At 50.1% G+C, this 22,840-nt stretch overlaps 2 protein-coding genes across 6 annotated transcripts in view; one reads left to right on the top strand and one right to left on the bottom strand.

Annotated features, from left to right (window-relative positions):
- The window catches only part of Rassf4 (Ras association domain family member 4), a 36,698-nt gene that overhangs the window by 650 nt on the left and 13,208 nt on the right, over window positions 1–22,840 (bottom strand). For 2 of the 3 annotated variants that reach the window (XM_085686941.2, XM_085686942.2), the window contains exons 3-11: window positions 22,123–22,198; window positions 12,056–12,198; window positions 10,389–10,480; window positions 9,637–9,791; window positions 7,184–7,285; window positions 6,899–6,950; window positions 5,792–5,913; window positions 4,990–5,087; window positions 3,806–3,862 (exon numbers count right to left, since the gene is read on the bottom strand). In XM_085686941.2, the coding sequence (XP_085543067.2) occupies window positions 3,806–3,862; window positions 4,990–5,087; window positions 5,792–5,913; window positions 6,899–6,950; window positions 7,184–7,285; window positions 9,637–9,791; window positions 10,389–10,480; window positions 12,056–12,198; window positions 22,123–22,198 (897 nt within the window). Of the gene's footprint in view, window positions 1–2,419; window positions 3,322–3,805; window positions 3,863–4,989; window positions 5,088–5,791; window positions 5,914–6,898; window positions 6,951–7,183; window positions 7,286–9,636; window positions 9,792–10,388; window positions 10,481–12,055; window positions 12,199–22,122; window positions 22,199–22,840 lie in introns of those variants that run through there. The other variant, XM_048444441.3, reaches the window with a different exon arrangement.
- Depp1 (DEPP autophagy regulator 1) lies at window positions 14,433–16,481 on the top strand. Of its 3 annotated transcripts, none has more exons than XM_048444445.3 (2): window positions 14,433–14,624; window positions 15,468–16,481. In XM_048444445.3, the coding sequence occupies exon 2, from the start codon at window positions 15,470–15,472 to the stop codon at window positions 16,082–16,084; it is 615 nt and encodes a 204-aa protein (XP_048300402.3). In that variant the 5' UTR covers window positions 14,433–14,624; window positions 15,468–15,469; the 3' UTR covers window positions 16,085–16,481. The 3 variants fall into 3 exon arrangements, with proteins under 3 accessions (XP_048300402.3, XP_048300401.3, XP_048300403.3); XM_048444444.3 differs by having other exon boundaries at window positions 15,465–16,481; XM_048444446.3 differs by having other exon boundaries at window positions 15,446–16,481.

Below are 22,840 nucleotides of genomic sequence, written 5' to 3'. Positions count from 1 at the left end.
AGTGTATGAACTTCTTACTCCTACTTGAGACAGACTCCTTCCACCTTGCTGCTGCTTAGGCTGTGCAAGCCTGTAAGTCTGTGACAAGTTCCACTGTGCACTCCTGGATTTATCTGTGCCTTTCTTTAGTTTCATGGCACTTCCTGCTGTGGCCAGCCAGTTCTCACACACAAGGAACAGATCTGGTGAAAAACCCAAATGTACCCATTTACCAAAACAGACTTTAGAGCCATGTCATGTTTAACTAAATTAAATTATGAAGACCAGTCACGTGTGTAAAGAGAAAGGGACAAATGATAAGAGGAGAGGCCACAGCCCCAGCACCCTGCAGATCTTCTTTCTAGGGAGTCTTAGGTGTGAGAAACCAGACTCCTTCAGTGGCTGTAGGTTCTCTGGAGAGCTACACAGTAGGGGCTACTCATCCAGAGTGGACTGGCTATTTGAAGAGTTTATTCTAGAACAAAAAATCTAGAGTAGCAACACAACAACACAAGCTGAGAAACAACCTGGCAAGGCAACTTCCTTTTCCTGAGGCTTTGTTCCTTGGACCTGCACATGCACGCACACAAATAAGCACTGTATCAAAATGAGGGTGCTGCAGTCATTGGTGGGACTAATCCACAGTTCAGGTGCAGCGGAGCTGCTCACTTGGATGGCCTGAGTCTAGGAACAAGTGTCCATCCATCCCAAAGCAGGTCTTTTCGGAGAGAACTCTGAACAATGACTTTGTCAGAGAAGGCGGAGGCGTTGTTTTGTTTCCTTTGGGTTGGATGGAAAAGGAAACCCTGGGAATTCCCCACTCCCAGACCTGCGAAAACTTCTGTTACAGCCCTGCTGGAGGGCACAGAGCCCCACCCCAGACTCTGTGAGGCTTCTAGCACGTCAGCAGCTGGCTAATACCCAAGTGCAGTTCTCGGGGTCTAAATATAGTACAGGTACCTGGTTGTTTTTATGCTTGCTACTGCCTGTCCACGCTTCCTGCTTGCCACTGATGAGGGGCAGATGGCCTGAGGACCTGGTAATCACACTACCCCTGACAGGGATAGTCCATGGCCTGCTCTAGCTGCAGCTGTGCCCACACAGCACCGTTGGCATAGTTCCTTGGGACCAAGGACCCAGATGTGTCCTGGGACAAACGCTTTGTTTTGTCACTGAGAAAGTCTAAAGGTTATCGCTTCAGAAAAACAAGTCATTCTCCCTGTCCCCACCCCCTTGTTTTTGTCGGATCGGTCATTTGTTCTGGACAAACAAATCCTGTTTATCCTGAGCTTGGGACTTTTGCAATCATGTAATCTTGCTAATTTCATCTCATGCTGTTTTTATTCTGAGTTCTGAGGACAACCCTAATTTGGAAGACACACTTTCTGACTGGAATCTTCACTTTATCTCTAGATATCGCTACTGTCTGAGCTACAGAGGGATGCAGGAGAAAGGCTGCGAAGTCCATAGCAGATGACACACCAAATGCACCGTGAAACCACAGCCTCCACGGTCTCAAGCTCTCCTCTCGCTATGCCCTGCAGAGACAAGTTTTCCAGCTGCCTCTGAAGAGCAAGTGTGGTCCTGTCCATCTAACATTTGTGACTGGTTCATAGGATGCAGCGCAGGGCATTTCTCCTTTTCTTTACAGCATGCTAGACTTTCCCCTATGCTATTCAGAAATTGATTTTGATAATATTTCAAAAGTAACACATATAAGGAAATCTTAAATAATATTTTGACAGCTGTGAAATGCCGCCGAGCTGGCTGCCGCCGCCAGGGTTTTCTGTCTCCAGTGGCTCCCCCAGCACCGAGTCCCTCTCTTGCCTCAGGCATGGAAGGTGTCTCTAGGCCTTCAGCAGCACACAGTTTATCTGCTCACTATCCGGCCTCCTTCTCAGGTATGTAACTGTTTTCCCAGGGTCTGCTTCTCCGGAAGAGGAACCACCACGGCTCTATCTTTGTTCCTCCAGAATCCAGCCTGGCATAGCACAGTTAAGTTGGTTAATTACTTATGGATGAAGGATAGGCACCTGTCCTAGACCCCCGAGGTCGTAAATCAAGGCAGCAAAACCACCTGGGACTCTTGCTACATTCCTTCTCTTGACTCCTGAGCCCCTTGTTGAAAGATGCCTGGTACACTTTTGACGCAATGATTCTGCAATTCAGGGTCACTCTGTTGCTCAGGCTACCCACAGACCCACAGTGAGACCTTTCCTGTGTTCTAAGGTAGGGCAGCCTTGCCTCAGGCCTCACACCAGTGCTCAGTCCACGCATGCAGTGAAGGAGCCCTGGCAATGCCGACGGTGGACGGTTTCCCTGCCAACTGCGGCTCTTCACAGTGGTAAAAGAGAGTAGAGTGGTACTTAAGAGAGTAGGAGAGCGGGTCAGGGCAATAAACACAAAAGGAAAAAGGCATGAGAAAGCGTGATCCTTGCAGTTTCTGTTAAACACAGCAGATCTTTATTAAGCACCTAAGAAGGTGCAGTGCCAAAAGGGAGAGAGGAGGCAGGAAAACTTAGCCAAGCCTCCCTTGGCAGCTCCATGAAGACAGAGCTGGGTCTGGAAGACCCAGGCGTGCCCTCTTCCCTGCCCAGTGGCTGCACACTGCACAGCCGTTCTCAAGCGCTACCCTTCAGGGTTCCCTGAGCACCTTCCATGTGCACTGCATTGAAGATGGAACTCCATCTCTGCAGGCCTTCATCACACTTCTCTTTAAATTCATTGGCCGTAGACCGTGGGGGAAGAGGCTGGCCTTTAGTTTGCTCTTGTTGGACAAACACTTCCGTGACTTGATGTGAACTGTTGCATAGTTTTACAAATGAAGTTTTCTCATTCATTCCAGAAATTTCCATCAGTCAGCAAAAAAATTTGCTCTGTATCTGACTTGGGGAATTAGAAGTCTTTTGTTCCCAGACAGACATGTTCTCTTATTGCCAGATTTTGATGGGAAGTATTGAGAGCTGTCTCTACCCACTAGAGTGAAGCTCAGTTCCAAAGAAGGCAGGAAGCATCCACAAGATGGCAGTGATGGCGACAGCACTGCCTTCTGGAGCCACCGCCAGCCAGTATTGTTTCAATGCTACATGAATCAACTCCCCAGCTTTGACATAGTTCTTGAAGACAGCTCCTTTCAAGGATTTCTTTGGATCACGTTCAGAAGTTAAGGCTGATTTCTGCCAAGAGCTGACGGGATCTTGGTAGTTTTAGTCCTGATCTAAACTCTGGGCCATGAATGTTGGCTATGAAACAAGACTTGGAGGCCAGGACCCCACAGTATAATGGTGGTTAGAATCAGGACATGTCTCACAGCTGTTGGAAGCTCCTCCTCCAGCAGAGTTCCTGAGAGGCAAATGAGAAGCAAGGGAAGACGGGGATTTCAAGATTATAATGGGTGATAAGGGCAGGGACTTGATACCATGCAGAAGCTCTGGGACAGGCCCTGAGCAAGCAGGTGAAGCTCATTCTCCAGAGGCTGGGTGTAATACTTCTCTCTCCAGCTGGAAACATGCACGGTCAAAGCTGGCCATGCTATGCAGCCATGCAATATGACTGCTACCACAGTTCCAAGACTCTCTACTACCTGGACTGGCTTTGCACATAAATCCTAGCTAGCAAGTTCCTGGGTGTCCCCGTGCATGTTCACTACGGTGCCAAGACTAGAGCTGCAGGATGCTATGTAGTCTATGGACAGGTTAGAATAATCATGGGTACTGGACTCCTTGGGCAGCAGCCAATGGTCAGCAATCAGTTAGGGCTGGGTCCCTGGAGCTCCATGCACACTCGCTCCCACAGGCATCCCTAAAGGAAAGCAGCGGCTAGTTACTTGGCCTCCACCAGCTGCTCCAGGCGCTGCAGCATCGTCAGACGCAAGGCTTGGAACCTGGAGAGAGACAAAAGTTAAGGGGTCTCATGTAGGAGGGCCAGGGGAGTGGAGGAAGAGAGAGCTGAGACCACTGCTCCTAGCTGGCTGGTCAGAAGCTGTCATCTCTGTCCTTCAGTCCAACAGGGCTGCAGACTGTCCAGGGCCTTAAAGACAAATGCTGGCAACTCCATCCCAGACTCTCTGCTAGGGACAGGGGTGTGCTGGGATGCCATCAGGGATCTAGATTAGGTTTCAAGAAGACAATGTCTTGGCTAGGGCCACGCAAATAACCTGAGCTGCATCCTTAGCCTGGGCCTCCCCACACTGAAACTACTGGCCAGGTGATTCCTAAATCCTGTTTATATCTAAAACCCTCTAGTGACATCACCAATGGTCATTCACTCTAGAGTCTTTACTGACTCTGAGTGAGTCCAACTGCACAGAAGGAAGCCCGTGGGTAGATGTGGCTTCCCAGAAATCATTAGTGCAAAGCCAGAATTCAAACTGTTCCCTGCTCCCAGACACGTTCCAGAATAGAACACCGTGTCCTTCCCTGCCCAACCCTCATGAATGTTCCTTACACACCCTGCCCTGTGCCACACATCTCTGGGGCACAAACAGATCACTGGGACCCAAAGCATCATTAGTGTCCCAGCCTGTCCTCATCGATGCTAGCTTCACTGTTGACCCTTGCTCTTACAAACAACAACCAGAGCTTTGCTGTCAATAATCACTGCTTCCCACTGTGTCAAGACTTCCTGCCGGTACAAAAACCTTGTACTAGGCTGAGGTTCTACCCAGCAGGCTCAATGTGGTTGCTTTTCCAGAACTTGGTCATTAGTAGAACTAGAAAGTCAACCCTGGCCTCACCATGCTTCTGCCTCTGCCTTTCCTTCCCAGTTTCTTACAGCCCAAGCCCCTTGTTGGAGAAGAGGCCCAGGCTGAATGGGTGTATTCTCTAATTCAGAAGGCTACCACCCCAGAATGCTATTAGGTGGGTAGGGAGGCAGTACTACGGTCAGCAGGCCTCTCCACTTGTACTTGGTGTCCACAGAAGGAAGAAAGCTGCCTGCTTGGACAGAGGTATGCCCTGCAGACATCCTCTAATGGCTAGGACCATGTCTGGCTGATGAAGAGATGCTTACTTCATAGTCAGTTTGATAATTTCTCTTTCCTCTTCTTCTTTTAATTTTTCAACAAAACTGTCCAGCTCCGGCATTTCGAACTTAATGTACTGGGCCACCTAGAAAATCCAAGAACATTAAAAACTTGCTTTAGATGAGAAGTCTAAGATGTATTTTTTGTAGTGGTTGAGGCCAAAGCCCGGTATCTACAGGACCTGTCTCCCTTCCCACCCTGCTGCTGCCACTGCCCTGCTCTGTCTGGTGGGAGAATGGGAACTGCTCTTTTCACAAAGGCAATGATCATCCATCGGAGGAAACGCCGAGCTGAATATTAGGAAAAGCATTCGGTCCCTTGGCATTGTCACACTGAGTGTTCTTGGCCTGGGTGGGGAGTGGGAACGTCACTGTGTTTAACAATGGAACGAAGCTGTACCAGCCCTGGGAAGATGAGGGAGACAGCCACAAATTCCTCTTGGGGACCCACACTCCATAGGCCCTTTTGTTTAGGGTCCGGACATATGCTTATAGTTTGACCACTGGGATTTAACATCTGTTGCCCCTGAGTTGGCCCTAGTTAAGGAGCCCTTTTGTGGATCTTTAACATGATAACAAAAACATGCTACAATGAAGAATGGGGTTTTCCTTTTGAGGAAAAGGGCAGGGCTGGGATCTCCTAGGACCCCAGTTCTTCTGTCCCCTAAGCTGACAGGTCAACTGCGGGAACTTAAAATACACTGCCTGGGAGGACTCTGGCCCTGAGGAGTCCCCTCTTTGCCTCCAGTGCCTCCCCATAGAGCAGGCTTTCAGCTCTGGCCCCACTCACATCATGGGGCACTTCCTCGCTCAAGTCGGCTTCCATTAAGAAGATCTTGACGATTTTCTCACAAGGCCCATGCAGGATTCTGGATATCAGCGGGTACTCACAATCTTTTAATTTTGTCTGCTCTGAAATAGACGGTGTTTTACAAAATTTATGGGCTGTTAGGATTACCCACCCTCTTGTTTATTTACTTTACCAGGACAAGGGTATGATAAAAAGCAGATGTTCAGGGACTGTTTCTCAGACCTCCACGGGTCTGCGTCTTGGGAGACATGTGATCTCGCTGAAGGGCAGAAGAACCAGCCACACTAGGTCAGCTACCTGGACTCAGGATTGTGTCCAGCTGAGGCAAGTGATAAGAACCAGATGCCTCCCCTCACTTGTCTGACAGCAAGACATAAATCTGCTGAGGCCTCTCATCTACTTCCTACCAAGGACAGAAGTTAATCACCAGACACAACTCTAGACCCGGTTAGCCCAGAGGCAGCAACAGAAAAATCCACGCAGTGAATGCTGCTAAAAAAAAAAAAAAAAAAAATAGTTCCAGATACTTGGCCTTCCTCTTGTTTACCATCCTGGCTCAAAGTCCCGGCTGCCCCTCTTCATTGTCTCATTTCTCTAAAAGCTGCTGTCCTAGCGATGGCAAAAGAGCTCCAGGCACTTCTTTGAGTAATTCATCTTTTCCATGGTTATGTTTTCCCCTTGTAAACCTAAATTTGGTTCGTGTACTTCATAGGCCCAGCCAATGAGTGTAAGTAGAGGGGAAATTTTCTGTCCTACAGTATCATTTAATGAAGGCTCAGCTCACAGCAAAGAGGGGCAGAGAAGACAGACGTGACCATAGACTTGGGGATACAAGAGCTGCCCAGTGACAAGAAGCTGCCCAGGGACTGCAGAGGGACCCTGAGGTTCTTCAAGAGCAGATCCAGCTTGCATCCACTGGCACACAAGCCCTACCTCCCTAACTGAGCACATAATGGTCCACTAATGGGAAGAGCCCTGAGGAGGCTCATCTACGCTGTTTTAGAGGGAGTCTCAGAACTGGTGGAGAGGACAGTGTGGAAGGAAGACGACAAACTTGCCAAATGAACACCAGAAGGCTTCACTCACCCCCAGACTCGTGGACAATGTAGAGGGCAAACTCACTGGGACCATCTTCTACCTACACAGGCAGGCAAAAGAAATCAGACCACAGCTTTTTTTTAATGAAAGGGAACAGACCACCCCATACCCTTTCTTGCCTAAAACCCCGGGGATACTGGCTCAGCAGAGGAAATCTTGCTAAACCTTTCCTTAAGAATTAAGGCAGCCATTCACAGCAATCCCAATTCTCCCAGCTCTCATCAAAGCACTTCCTGCTTCCCGGGAAGGTTGCTTCCCTGTGGTCACACTTACCCGGAACTTGTTTAGCAGCAGGGTAAGCACCTGCTGGGTGGTCATGGTGCTGTTAACCCGGACATTGGTCACGGACCCATAGGCAGGAGTGAACACGGAGGTCTGTGTAGAGCAGATAGATAGCTCAGGGCAGGCCCAGAAAAGACACAGGTTGTTGTTAAAGCTCTGAAGAGACCCAAACAATTGCGGGGGGGTTGGGGGGGGGAGGCACTGGGCTACTTCTCAGAATCCCTGTTCGTACCCATGATCATGAGGGTTGTTCCTAGACCTGGGGATACTCAGGGAGCGATTACAGTGTTTGTCCTTAGTGCACTCTGAAGAAGATGCTTAACACTCTACACGTCTGTCAATATCAGCGCTCTGGATCATGGAAACCAGGACCCTGGAAGTAGGTTACTGGGGTGGAGCATGGGGCTCTCCTTCACTCTTCCTGCCGACTGCATCAGCATCACAGACTCTACCCACTCATCTCCAAGTGCCCTTCCAGCAGAGGCCTCCAGATTTGTCAGCAGGCCCCTCCCTCTCACCTTCTAGCATCTTCTCCACACTGCTGCTCATGGGGCCACCTTTTAAAATACCCCAAATAACAAAGTGTGGTCTGGCCCAGCTTCCTGCAGCCCCACCTTGATCTTCCTACATCTCTCACTCCAAAAGTGGCTTGCTGGTTCAGAAACTACCTATGGAGAAGAATGCCAGGCCTGCAACCTGCGAAGTACAATATCAGAATCCCCCTTTATAAAATGTGTGACGGCTTCCCACGGCTTGTACAATGCCTCAAGCAGTGGCTTTCACTCTTAGGCACAGAGAATAACAAGACCCCCCCCCCCCCCAAGCACGCCACGTCCCAGCTACATGGATCTCTTTATAGTTATGTATTTAAGCATCTGTGCATACTTTTTGAGACGGGTTCTGACCACACAGGCCAGACCGGCTTGGAACTAAAGACCTTCTTGCTTTAGCCTCCTGAGGGCCAGGATTCCAAGTGGGCATCACCATGCTAAGCAGATAACTTCTATTCTTTTGTGGCCCTGGAAATTGAACCCAGGGCCTTGCACATACTAATCATCTACAAGTACTCTACCAACAGGAGGCACACGGCCAGAATTCTTTTTGTTTATTTATTTTAAGTTTATTCTTAGATAAGGTCTCACTATGTGGCCTTGAACCAGTGGCCCAGCTCAAACTGGCCTCAGAACAGGATTACAGTACTTTATCACCATGCCTGGTCTATTTACATTTTTTTTCTTTTTTCTTTTTGGTGTGGGAGGCATATTAGACTTCTGCAGAGTACTTTGCCTTTTCCTGTAACACACTGCACAGACAGCCCCTAGTTTATGATGGTATGACTCACAGTTTTTGACTTTAAGACAGTGCAAAAAAAATTCATAAAACCGTATCTTAAAACTTAAGTTTGGATCCTTTCACCCTTCGGCCAGCATTAGGGAATACAGCGTTACTCTTGCCGTTACATCTGTAGCTCCCAGTTAGCCTCACAAGCATTTGAAAAGGATCCCAAGCTCTGAAGGGGACTGTGCTGCTTCTGAACTGTGACCTACTGTGGCTTGGGAGGGAGACACATTTGAATCGATCAGAGCACAGTCTGACAGTCCTCAGAAATCAACCTTGAACGAGTACCCCAGAAAAATCAATGCTGGAAATTACTATTTCTCATTGTTTTCTGTAGCTTAAGGAATCTGCACCCCAGTTCCTAAGAACAGTAATTGTGAATAGAGGCCAAAGGAGGTGGAAATTGTTCTTTGGTTAAAGACTGCTGTCTGTAGCTGTGCTTCCTTCCGATGAATCACCCTTTGAGAAGCACAACCGCTCCAACTGGACTCTTCCCTCTTCCTCCCTGGCATTGCAGGAACCGGCCTGTAAAGGTACACTCTAGGCGGGGCCTCACCCAGATGGCCACTCTTTCCAATTTTAGTAACAATCAACTTTTCCTTTTATAGCTCGTGTGTTAGCAGAATGGTGTAATTAGGGGAAGGTCAGGACAATGCCTACTTGTACAAAAGGAGAAGTGCTGGGAACTCAGAGATCCCCGGGTTCTCTGGGAAAAGACACGCATGCCCTGGACACAGCTCAGCAAGTCAGTTTAATTACCCAGGGGGAGGGCTGCTTGGTACCTGATGTTCCCGTGGAATGACCAAGTGACCCCGAGTGGCAGCCTCACAAGAATGGGCTCATTAAAGATAAACTTGGCATTAATGTCTGCTTATGGCTTCCTTGACCCCAAAACCATACAACTTCGAGAATTTAGATTGTGGCTATGTGGGGAAGCCCTGCATGTGGATAGGAGTATTATGCTGTTGTGGCTTTGGGTCACCCTCTTGAGCTTTCAGCACGGGCCAACAGCAGTTACTTTGAAGGCTGTTGGAGGATTGGGAACAATGCCTAATTTTATGGGGCCTGCTCTTCTGTGCTGGGGAAAGAGCAGATGGAGATATTACCTTGTGGTTATAAAAGTGCCCATTGATGGAGAACCGGTGACGTCGTATCTTCTGGGCTTCGCCGGGTGCCCGGGACTTGGGCCTCCTCTGGATGATACAGCTGGCATCGCTCTTGGTCCGCATGAGCTGTGGGACCTCCTCCTCCTCCAGGGGTGCTGCAGAAAGAAGTACACGAGAAGATGGGAGGTGGAGGGCAGTGACAGCAAGTGTGGCTCCAGCTGTGACCCTGTCTGTCGGGTTTGTGGCTCCCTGGAACCTTGTAATTGTTCTGGTAATATTGATCCTTGGTTGGCCACTGGGGCAAGGGTTCTGTCAGTGCCACAGTGCATCTCATCATAACCGCTGAGGTACGTGGTCACTCTGGCCCTGTCCTCTGAGCGCTCAGTCAGGGACAAGTCCTTCACTAGGTGCTAAGGGGACAGAGGGCACAGATGAATGATCATTGATCTTGGGGCATGAGAATGAGGGCTTAGAGGCTTGGGACAAAAGGAAACAGCACCCACTATTGAGCCCCTTCCTTTTTATATCCCAGCCTGTTGCAGGAGACTCAGGCCAAGGACATAGGTGACACTTCCACAGGCCCTTGCTTCCTTATTCATAAAAGGCATGAGGAAGAGTGTGTGGCACCTATATCCTGCTGACGGACAGCAAGAGTGTCTTACGAGACGGCATGGCAAGTTTTTCCACATGGCTGTTCTTCTGAGACTGTGCGCACCCACGGAGACAGGCTGGGTCTTCTGGGCTTCGCTTACCTGAGCTATCCCTGGAAACCTCAGCCTTGTTTGCATGCGGAGCACCAGGCTCCTTCGCAGTGACCTTGCTGTCCTGGGGTGAAGCCTCCTTTCTGCAAAGAGAGAAGCGCAGTTCCCAAGTGGCTGTGGGTAGAGAAGAGCCAGACCCACTGCCTTTACAGACAGCCCAGGTGGGGAGCAGCAGAGGCTGAGTGGGGGGGTTGTATCGGGATAATAGAAAGCTCCCCTCAGCATCTATTGGAAGGAGCTGGAGTCTGGGCCTTAGAAAGAGTAACTGTTCTGGGCTGCAGCAGGTGCAAAGCCCGTGCTGATGTGTTCCTGGGATGCAGGCTCAGCCAGGTTAGGGCTTCCAAAAGAGCTTGCTGGGTTTGTCGAGGGTGCTGTGGGTCTAAAAAAGCAAGGCTAACCCTGGAGATTAAATCTCCAGGCCTCTTTCCAGGACTGATTACAACCCTAAGCCAAAGAAGGAACAAGTGTAATGAGAGGTAGGTAGCATTCAGTACAGAGGGAGTGCACAGAATGAGAAAGGGATATTGTGGACAGCCTGGGCTGTGGGTGCGATTGCTGACAGGACCGCTTTTACCTTACGTCAGGGGAGGGCTTGGGTCACACTCGCAGCCTTTCTAAAGAGCCCCTATGCTTCAAGTGTATGTGGCTCAAAATTTGTACCAGTGACCAGAGACACCTGGTGATAAGAGCTGATGTGTCACTGCCCCATACTCCTAGAGTGTTCATTTCCTCTGCGAGTATATCTCGAAAGGTCTATTTATTTATTTAACATGCATGTGCATCTGGCTATGTGCTTGTGTGCACCACATGTTGCAGGAGCCCATGGAGGTCATAAAAAAGGGCACTGGATCCCCTGGGGCTAGAGTAACAGGCAGCTCGGAACCACCACATGCATGCTGGAAACTGAACCTGGGTCCTCTGCGAGAGCAGTAAGGGCTCATAACTACTGAGCCATCTTTCTGGCTCCTTTGTATATTATTTTTTAAAGTAGTGCCTCAGTATGTAGCCTAGCCTGGGTTCAGACTCACAGTCTCCCTGCCTCAGTTTGCTGAGGGCTATAATCTCAGGCACACATGTCACCATGCCTATTTTACCTGCATATTTGAAAGGAACAACATTTTGAATGTTTGCCTCTGAAAAGTCATTACATGAGAAAGCAAAACTCAAACTAACTGTCTTTCTCCTGGTGGTGAAATAAATCTCAGCTTGAATTCAGTATGTTTATCCAAACAGAGCATGTCCCTGATGTAAAACAATAGCAGCAGGAAGATAAATTTGTGTGGATACCTCCTATTGCCTTCCGTGCAGATCCCAGTGGGTTGAGGACATAGCTCATGGGTAGAGCACTTAGCCTTGGGTTCAGTCCCCTGCACGGATAACAGGTGGGGAGCATGACTATTACAGAGGAGGGAGAACGATCATAGAACTGCCCCCAGGGAGGGCACCCGAAGGATTGCCTGTTGTGGTGGGCAAGCTTAGAAAGGACCCAGGTAGCCACTGGATATGAGAGGGAGATTGATCTGTGCTCCCACGCCTAAGCCCCATACAGCAGCGGGGCATCTACCCTCAAGGCTGAGGACGCTCCACATATAAGCTACGGGGTGCTCATAATGGATGTCGGAAGGCCCCCGGCTCTGGCCCACCTGCCAGGCACTCACTGGAGGTAGCTGGGCCGGTCAGGCATCCATGAGGCAGAGGGTAGGTGCACTCGCTCCCGATCATCCTGCATCTGGAGCCGGATGGGTCGTCGGAGTCCCCAGGCGATGTTGAGGAGTCCTTCGATGATGAGAGCCCCTTCTTCCTGTGGGGTCCACACAGGTCAGTCACTTCACAAACAGTAGCTGCCCAAAGATTGCTGTTCTTCCTCTCTGTGACCCCTCAGAAACAGGAGACTGAATCCCCCTGGCCCCGGACCACCAAATACACTCCTACCCAGAGAAGAGCGAGCAGTGCGCACATGCTTCAGCGCATGAGAGCAGGGTCCTGCAGGAGGAAGCAGGAGGTGTTTTTCCTGCTCCTAAGCCCAGGCCTGGCCACATGCAGAGCTGGAGCCAGCACGGAGCTGCTGAGTCAGGAGTCCCCCAGGACACTGCAAGTGTCTGGCAGGCACGTCCACACAACCCGGAGGAAGCACGGCCTGGCCACTCGTGCTGGGCGTGGCTCCGTGGCTCACATTGTACCGGGACAGAAGTTCCCACAGTTACCGGGTCCTCCTGGACATCACGGCCCCTATGTGCCCTGCTTTGTCCTTCTGGCCACACATCCAGACAGTGGCAGCACCAAATGACCTGGCTCGAGCTCATGCCCTGTTAAATTGCCTTTTATTTTTTTCCTGCTGGTGGGTGCTACTTCGTTCAACACTTCTGGGACATTTCCATAGCCTATCACCAGTTTATGAACGGTTTTCACACTGAGACCAAGACCTGCTTTGACTTCCTTAGGTCCACAAATGAAAGGACTGCCACATAACCCCAATCCACAGTACTCCACGCCACAGGCACCCCGCCTGACTCTGCTCAAACCCCTTTCATCACTGGCTGTTTGTCTGTGCATATCCCTTGCCTCTGTCTCCATGGATAGGACTGGCTCTCTGTACCCTTACAATCAGTCCCTGAGAAACTGTGCTGGCAGAGACCCACCAGAAAGCTCCAGCACCTCTGCAGAGCTCCAACCTCAGTCTCCCACAGCCTTCTCACCCAGTACTTCATTTCTTTACTTATATGTTCTGTGCTAAGAACATTTAACATAAGAGTCCCCCCTTATACCCCTATTCTCCCCCTACCTCCTTTCTCTTATTCTCTCTTGTCTTTGGGTATTTATTCAGCAGTATTCTGTATCTCGTGACCACTTAAGCCAGACTTAACCTCTTTCCATATCTATTTGCAACATGGCTCCTATCTTGGATTTCAGAGTCACCAGGAATTGGCACACTACGATTCACGACGACTGACATGCACTCCGAAGATGCTTGTGAACACAAAGGATGATGGTGATGATGTAGGTCCTGATGAAGGGCCCAGAGTGCTGTCGGGCTTCCTAATCCATGAGGCCTAAGCAAGGCCTGCTGTTAGTTTTCTCCTCTGCTACAAAGGGTCCATCGAAGAGTGATTCTACGGCGGTGAAGGGCATGGTTGGCCCACTGAGTGAGGGCTGAAGACTCACATATGTCATGACTGCTTAAGCGCACAGAGCAGGATTGATGGCAATGGGCATTCGTTGCCCCGTGGATCTCTAAGACTCATTCACCTTGAAGAACTGCAAGCTTTCACCCATTTATCAACAATCCCCATGGCCCTATCTTCACCATTCTAGATAGCCACCATTCTTTCTGCTTCTGAGAGCTTAATTTATTTTGGATTCCACACAACACTTTAGTCAAATCATGCGACCCCCTTCCCCCAACAAATTCTGCTTCTCCCGTTCATGGTCATGGAAAGACCCAGGGAGAACAACAAAGTCATGACAACTTACTCGTGCATCAGCCATACTTAACGGTGTGGATCTCACAGTCCGTTAACAGTCATTTCTAGTTTCATCCAGTTTCAAACGCTCCACTGCCCACAGAGAGAACAATCTAAGGCTAGCAAACACACACACACACACACACACACACACACACACACACACACACACACACACACAGAGCTTTCCGATATGCAGTGTGTGCTTTAACAGATGGGCAAAGGGCTGGAGAGTTGGCGCAGCAGTTAAGAATACTTCCTACACTCGAAGAGAACCCAGGCTTCATTCCCAGCACCTGGGTGTTGGCTTGCTCTCCCAGCAGCCTCTAATCTGGCTTTGGTCTCTACCTATAGTGAAACTGTCTAGGTCAGGGCGAGGTGGCTGCCCCATTCCTCACCCGGCAGAGTAAACATTTCCCAGTCTCCCACAGGCAAACACACAAAGGCCAGGCTGGCAGCTGGACCAAGCCCCACCCTCCTGGCTGTTTTCCTCTGAGAACCTTCCTAAGCGTTGCTATTTTGAGCTTTCCTGACAGTGATTGATGACTGGAGGAAACATTTAAAAACAGCAGCGGGTGTCTGGGTTTGCCAGACCGCACAGGGGAAGAATCGACAGCACATCACCCCAGCACATCACCCTGATTGTCCTCTCCCCACTGACCTAGAGCCAGAGACCAGGCTGAGACTGCCCACCTCTGGGTATTTCCTTTGGATTAGACAATCTTTTCTCATCCAGACTCCCGCCACCCTGCCTGCTGATCCACAGGTAAGAGGAACAATTGCCTTCTGGCTTGCCGCTTTAAAACACAGGGGCTTGGTTATATCTGAGGGCATTTCTCACCCTGAGTTTTACAGCCTGGCTACTGGTTAGAGACCAGGGTGGTGGGTGCCACTGATGACTATAATAATATGGTGTTCCCCAAGGCTTTTAAGTTTACAAAGAACTCAAGAGCTGTGATCTAAAAGTGATCATTTCATGCCTTTCTCAGACTATTCCTGCCAATGGGCTGTTTATAATCCTGTTTGCTGATGGGTAAGCAGAGGTATTGAGAGGTGACGTTGCCAAAGGACTCCAGGTCATTAAAAGAGAGAGATAGATTTAAAACCTGGGTGTCCTCGGACCCCACAATAACACCCTCAGCTCTCTTATTTGTTCATTCTTTATTTTAATTTTTTTTAAATTCATTTATTTTACTTTATAAGTATTTTGCCTACACAAATGTATATGTACTACATCCATGCCCAATGGAGCCCCTGGGACTGGATTTATAAATGGTTTGAGCCACCACGTGTGTTAAGAATCAGGTCTTCTGTAAGAATAAGTACTCTTAAGTACTCTTAACTGCTGAGCTATCTCTCCATCCCCATTATCCGGATATCGTTAAACTATATTAGCAATGATGTCTTAGCATGTGGGTTTTGATGTTAGCAGGAAGGAGGAGCCGGGAGATGAGCCTTGGTCTCCCATCCACAGGCTTTTGATTGCTTTCTGGGTACCCGAGTCTTGTGTAGCTTCTACAGTGACGAGGAAGACGTAGGAGGGGTCAGGATGACATGGTAGGCAACTTAATTTCTCTTGGTCAACAGCTTGTTTTTGCTTTGTTAGCAGCAATGAGGTCCCGTCTTCTGCTGCCTGTGCCCCACTTGCCAACAATTCGGGAAACTTCAGAAGAGTTATCACATGGGGCACCTGGGCAGGAACCCCCAACTTCTCCCAGCCTGGATGATTATGTTAGGTCTATCTGTCAGCTGGCACAGCCCACCTCAGTGCTGGACAAGGTCATAGTCCGGAACCAACCCCAGAGACCCTACCGGCCAGCCTGGACTAGAGAGAAGAGATGCCAGGCCGAGTCTCAAGAGGACAGCTCTCCTTGCTTCAGCAGCCTACAGCCCCCGCTGCCCTCTCCTGGCAATGACAACCCTCTGGACTGGCTCTTCGGGAAGTCCCAGGAACAACAGACTGATAGGAGAGACCTACCCAATGGGACCAGCTCTTTGGATCACTGGGGTGTGCACAAACAGATGGACAAGGCCACGGGGAGGCTCCGTGAGGCCAGGGTACCTGAGTGCTCTCTGGGAAGAAAATCGGGGCATAGGCAGAGCTCCAACCTGAAAAGCTGGACTTCTAGAAAGTCTCACCAGGCCTTAGCCTCTGTCTCCGGCTCCCGCCCCAGCGGCATCCTCAGCTCCCTGTACTTGCACCTCCCAGTGATCCATGAATTCTAACCCTCCTGGCAGGTCTGCGGGGACTGGACAATTTCTAATGAGACCCATCATATAAAGAATGATGACAGGCTGGCTCCCACAATGCAGCCTGACTGGTACCATCTGCCTGTGAGTGGCTGGCTGGTGACCTTGAGTGACTTTGTGTCTCTGTTTCTTAGTTATTATCAGGGTTTAAATGGCGGTGAGCAGAGTGACCAACTCCCAGACTGCTCTAATGTGGAAATGTGTGCTGTACTCTGGGTGGTGGCCATGGTCTCACATGAAACCAAGGGTCAAGGGTCAAAGGAGGGGGTCTCAGCTCCCTGTGGTTTCAACCTTTCTAATGCTGTGACCCTTTAATACAGTTCCTCATGTTGTGGTGACACCAACCATAAAAATAATTTTGTTGCTATTGTAATTTTGCTACTGTTTTGAATCTGTGTTGTCTGATGGTCTTAGGTGACCCCGTGAAAGGGTTATTTGACCCCCACAGGGGTTGCAGCCCACAGACTGAGAACCACCAAAAGTCTTCCAAGTAAGGGCCTGAGCTCCACCCTCCACCGTGGGGCACACATCTCCTGAGGTCTCAGCAGATGTACCACTGTGTTTCCTAGGGACTGTCACATAGGGACCTAGGGAGCCTGCTGTCTCCATTCCAGTGCACAGATCTCACTGTGGTATCAGAGACACACTCCGAGCCCAAAGAGAATCCTTGGCACACAGTCTGAAAGCTGCCACATACCTGAATCTGGTGTCCTGGTCGCTACTTGTCCTGTAGTGTACCCACCATCTTCACCTGAGCCCCTGTTACAGGAAGGGGCTCCCAGCAGGAAGTTGTTCAACCACCTTGTTCTAGCTAAGCCTGGATGTCCTAAGGCTTTGGAAATCTAGCATTGAGAATGCCAGCTCCTGGAGGCATCTACCAAGCAAGAGGGTGAAGATAGGGAGCCAGCAATGGAGGATTTCCTTTCTCAGAGAGGCAGGTGTGTTCTCAGAGAGCAGATAAGGGTCAGCAAGGTCCAGCACCCCTTCCCTTTACTGGGCCATCTGGCCACACTCAGGATGGAAGGGTCCAGGAGAGAAGGACAAAGCTGGGGCTGCTTCTGGGTTTGCTCGATGCACTGCCAAACGTGTGTGTGTGTATGTGTGTGTGTGTGTACATGTGTGCATGTGTGTATGTGTGTGTGCATGTGTGTGTACAGGTGCATGTGTGCATGTGTGTGTATGTGTGTGTACACGTGTACGTGTGTGTGTATGTGTGTGTGTACATGTGTGCATGTGTGTATGTGTGTGTGCATGTGTGTGTGTGTACAGGTGCATGTGTGTCTGTGTGTACGTGTGTGCATGTGTATGCATGTGTGTGTACACGTGTACGTGTGTGTGTGTGTGTGTGATTTTAAACATTTTGCTGTCCTCTTTTGTATCTATTTTCTCAGAAACAGAATGTAAACCACATACAAAAAAAATGTTCCAGACAAGCAATTTCTTCAGCTTTCTTATTTATAAAATGCAGGAAACCCTGAACAGGACTGGGAATGCTGGGTAGGTGGACACGCATAGGGAGGCGGTTTGCATCGTCAGCCGGCTGTGTCTTCCCAGTAACCTCAAACTGGCCTCCCATAAGGCAGCCTTTATGCAAATGTCCCACGTGTGATAGGAAGACTGACCTAATGCAGACTGGGTGCCTGTCTGGAGGCTAGGTTGGCAAGGCTTGCTTTACCCAGCCCCTTTATATTCCATTTTGCAAATCAGTATAAAACTGGGCGGGAGGGAGACACTGGCAATTGGCATGACTCTAGTGGGTGTCCCACGTGCTCAGAAGTCAAGCTGCTGCACAGACGCTCACAGAACTTACTCAAATGTTCTGTGGTGTGAAGGCGCTCTACCCCACCCTACTGCACACCACACTATCAAATCCACTAACGATCTGGGGACAGCAGTGCCCTCCAAGCTACGAGACCAGGGCGGTCTCATAGACACTTTTCAGTTCCCAGGAGACAGATGTGCAGAGGGTCAACTACTCAGTCCAGGGTTCCAAGGGGGGGTCAGTCCAACCCTTCTAGGGAAGTTGTGAAATATTCTTTTCAGTAAAGAGTGTTTCACACACTGTAGAGCTCACATACAGCAGAACTGGCTGTAGTGTGAAACACGGCCACCAGAGGGAGACTGTAAACCACTAGAGGATTAATAACAAGACTGTTTGGAAAAACCCGTTCAGACACCCTGGGTGGGAACAGTACACCTCTGCTCACATGGATAGGTTTACTCATCAGCATTTCCAGAAAACTGCCAACTTCAAAAGGTACTGGTTGTTCTTAGAAGTTATGCTTTTCATTGTGACAGACGCAAAATTATCCTAAAGGCAGTTTTACAATAAACTGACTGACCATCTTCCAGAGAGGAATTGCTCCCCCTCATTCTTAGTAACTGGGAGAAAGGTCTTTGGGAAACAGTTGTCCCAGGGTGTGACCCTGGCCAGAGATGTACCTCATCTCTCTACAGGCATCTTATGTGCAGTGAGGGAGTCTGTCCCCAAGCTGTACACTTAGTCTGTGGTTGCTTCCAGAAAGGCTTATGACAACTAGGAAGGTCCCTTCCAGAGCACACCAAATGGTGAATGCTTCAGCAACTTGAAGTTACCTTACAGCCCGGGGATCTAGAGCAACAAACTTCCGGGTGTCTGAGACTCAATCAGTGACACCCAATCCAGACCTTCAATGAATTCTAAACCTTAGTGCCAGCCATGGCATTGCTCTCCCTAACAGAGGCACTCGGTCTCTGGAGCTAGGCCAACCTACCTCATTTACTGCAAAGTCCTGTGAATTGAACTATCCCCTCCGGGAAGGAGAGGGGGAGGCACAAAAGATCCCGGAAGTAAACAAACTATGCTTGAAACTTAAGATTCACCAGGGTCCTCCCCCAGGGCTCTTGCTGCAGGAAACAGCTGCTGGGGAGGAGACCCAGTTGCCAAGGGTGAGCTTTCCCTACCTGTATGATGTGCGGAGCTTCTAAGAGTACAGCTTTCGTGAATTGTCACCCATGCTGGGGTGGGCTTTCGCTGCTTTTGAGTCCTCCCTGGTCCTGTAGGTAACCCCTCCCCCATGCTCCTGTGAGTATCCCCCACGTTCACCAAACTGGACACGGGTCCAGTTGTTACTTTGGTCTATAGTGGGTTCCTTTTCTGAAGTGAGTGGGCGTGAGTATGTGCTGTATCTCCCCAGGAAAAGTTGCTGAAACACTACAACTAGGGACTTAACTTCTGAGAGCCTCAATTTTGATGTGGGGGCGGGGCAGGAAAGAGTCCATGGTAATAATTAGAAGAAAGGCTAAGTGGTCAGTGTATCAGATTCCTCCTGGGAGCTGCAACTTCCTCCATCTGCCTGTCCTGGTAAAGCCCAAGGACAGGCCATTCTGGGATTGTCCTTTAGCGAGTGCTTGGGGCATGGGATTCTGGATGACCAGCTGCAGGTCTGAGATCCTTGCACTGGGTGGTAGCTGAGTCATCTGACTCAGCGAGACAGCCGACAGTGGGCGTGGCACTTCAGGAGCCGATCATCCCTGCCTGCCAGAACTCTGAGAGTCTGGACCTTCTGGCTTGCTTCTGTGGTCCCTGTTACCTTGAAAATGTGCACACTTTCTCAGCCTGCCCACTCCCTGAGTCTCTTAACACTGCAGAAGACTCCTGAAAGGTATTTCCTGGTTCCACGGAAGCCAGGTTAGTTTGCCCCCCCCCCCCCCCCCCGGGTTTAGAGTTAGAAAGGCAAATCTCCTACCATGGTTAGCTCTCTGCTTGGAGAGGCAGTCAGGGATGGGTTTTGCCGGCTGAAAAGCTCGCTGAATTTCAACACGGACTGTCCCTCACAAAAACCCAGGCATGTTCAGGGCTATCTAGCCCCATCCCCCACAGTCACTCCCACAGAAAGGATCACCTTGGGGAATCCCAAATGCCAAGATCAAGGTCTTAGCAAGTAGTTCAGGCTGACTTGAAATTTACTAAGTGACAAAGGTTGGCTATGAACTCATGACAAACCTCCTGCATCAGCTTCTGAATGCTAGGATTAGAGGTGTGTGTTAATTGTTCTCAAACTTAATCTTCTATCAGAATGCCCCGAAAATGTTGCCAAAACACTGGTAGAAGAAGAAAAAGCTTTTGTCGTGTGTGTGTGTGTGTGTGTGTGTGTGTGCGCGCGCACGTGCGTGCGCGCTGGGCATGAATGGGCAGGCACGCATGGGATATTTCTGTTTCCAGTCAGTTCCCTAGTGATACTGAGGATGCTGACACAGGCCCACAGCAGAAAGCCACCCCAGCCTGAGTAGTATCAGTCCCAGAAACACCCAAAGTCAAGGAAGGGAAACCCCAGCCAAGACCCACCCACCACACCCTGTGCCTGTGCCAGGGATGGGCACAAATCCCTCACTTAGTGGCACAGATCAAAGACCAAAATCTCTCTAACCCCATTTGTCTGCCTCCCTTTCTTGCTGCCCGTCACACCGGAGCTTGCGACTCAGGACACCTTCCTCCTGAACGGCTCTAGCCTACACGTGCACAGCTATGTACAGAGCTTGAGCTGGCATTTGCAGAACCAAGTGGGGTCCAGTCCCAGCTCCCAGCAGTTTATCACTCAGGTGAGAAAAGAGCCAGTGGAACCTAAGATGGCAGGACTATAGGACCGAACCGGAGTCAGGACAGAGCCTGTGGAGCCGGGGCTGGGGTGGGTGGGTGGGCTGGGGGTGGGAGAGCGCTGGAGACAGCTGCTCCAAGGGAAGAGGAAGAGAAAGAATCACAAGGTATCGAAAGGAGCAGACAGAGGGCAATGAGAGATCGCACTGATGCCAAAGTCCCAATCTGAGGAGTCAGGAGGGCATAAGAAGAAAAATCTGAGCCCAGGGTTTCTGTTAGAGATGGCATAGGTGGTCCCAGCTCAGCCTGGACTCGGAACCTACAGCCTTTCCCACTGCATGAGTGGAGGTACCAAACACCACTGTCCTGGCCCATGGTGCCTGCTTGACACGACTTGGTGGGCTCTAGTCTAGTACCACGGGGCAAGCAAGATGAGGGAGGTTCGGGGACCCTGCAGCTGCCACCCACAAGGGGCCTCTGTGAGTTTCCTCTGGCCCTTTGCAGACACTGAGAGATGGAGTGCACCCAGCAGCCAGCTAGATCTCAACCATGGGAACCCTCCAAATAAAACCTTACACTGCGAGCCTCCTCATTAGACTAAAATGTACAGGACTAGACACAACAACCCCAGGTACAAAGCCACAACTGAGGTATCCTTGAGAGGTTACGGATGGTGGAAGTCCAGGCATGGCTTGATTTGCTCTCAAGTAGATCCCAGCCTGGACCCTGCTAGACACTCTCTGGGGTGTTTCAAGGTTTCCTAAATTCCTCACGAAATTCCAAATATCTAGTCTTTTTTGAAAAAAATCAGTCCCCACTAGGGCCACATTTACACATTGTAGCCTTGGGTTCCAACGGGTGGCTGCCACATTTAATTAGGACCCACTCCCCATATGCCCCTTGTCCTATGAGCTTGTACCCCAAGATTAGTGAAGACACAACTTCTCAGGAGAGGGTGCCACAATGAATGGGCACAGGTGAGAGCACCCAGGACTCCTGGCTGGGTTGGACTAGGGTGTGGGGTAGTCATTGAACTGAGTGCCAGCATGGACACAGTAGGAACTGGTACATTGCTGTTGGGGAAGTGTGAGAAGAGCACAGAGGGACCAACCTCCCTCCATCTTCTCACTGAGCAGTGTGAAGGGCAGACAGAGAAGGGGCTGGACAGGCGCCAAGATGTCACACCCACAAGACCAGCACTACATGTGGGTGGAGGTGGCTTTCTTGTTAGAAACCCTCACAGGGACACCCCCAACCCTGCCTGCTGGTGACCTGGTTCCTGACTAGGAAGTTTGACAATGGCCAGACTGACTCACTTGGAGAGAGGGGGCTAGGCCACACGACTACCCTGGAAGCAACAGACGCACACCTCAGCAGTCCACATAAGCCGAGCCAGATGATGATGCTATAAACACAAAGGGTTAGTTAGAGGTGTTACCTCGCGGTGTCTCAGCTGGAAACTCCTGCCCTCGTGGTAGCAGTTGTAGGTTTTGAGCAGGCTTAAGAGTTCTGACCTAAAAAGACAGACACAAGTGTACACTTGGGGTTGGGGGTGGGGACTTGGACAAGGCATTACTTTCTTCAGCCGTAAAATAAATATGGAAGCATGCATTAGATGCCAGCTGCATCTAATCAACCAAGAGACCTGACCGTCCTATCATGACACATCATCCTCCAACAGCCTCTGCATCTGGGCCCTTGTATGAGTTGGAGGAGAGCAGTCAAGGTGGGGCGCTGGGAAGTAAGCAAAATTCCCAGGGAGGTTCCCCTCCCACAGGCAGCACCTAGGGTCAACGCATTCACCATTGCCGATGAGCAGACCTGACGGCCTCCCTTTGCTCTCCTCTAACCTGTTGCTTACAAAGGCCTCAGTGGCTTGGATTAGCAGCTGCTGTGGGGTCACAGGAGAGGTGGGGGCTGCCTGGTTCCTGTCTTAACTGGCCAGAGGTACAATCCTGGGATAAGGGTGACAGGGTCCAAGGAGGCCACTCTGCCCAAACACTGTCTCCTCGAACATTGGGAAGCCATAGTGCCCTAGGGATGGTCAGGAAAAGAAAAATGAGTGTAGCGTTGGTACAGGCTAGGGGATGATGGCATGTGAGGCATGCAGGTGATTTTCAACCTCCCTGTAGGCTGAAAGGGAAAAAAAGCAGGAT

The sequence above is a fragment of the Myodes glareolus genome, chromosome 3, assembly GCF_982192425.1.
Source record: "Myodes glareolus chromosome 3, mMyoGla1.1, whole genome shotgun sequence".
Taxonomy (NCBI): domain Eukaryota; kingdom Metazoa; phylum Chordata; class Mammalia; order Rodentia; family Cricetidae; genus Myodes; species Myodes glareolus.
This window is presented reverse-complemented; position numbering and strand designations above follow the sequence as displayed.

Excerpts from the sequence above, each read along its gene's own strand:
- Depp1 (XM_048444445.3), top strand. The coding sequence starts at position 15,470 with ATGAGGTCCCGTCTTCTGCTGCCTGTGCCCCACTTGCCAACAATTCGG.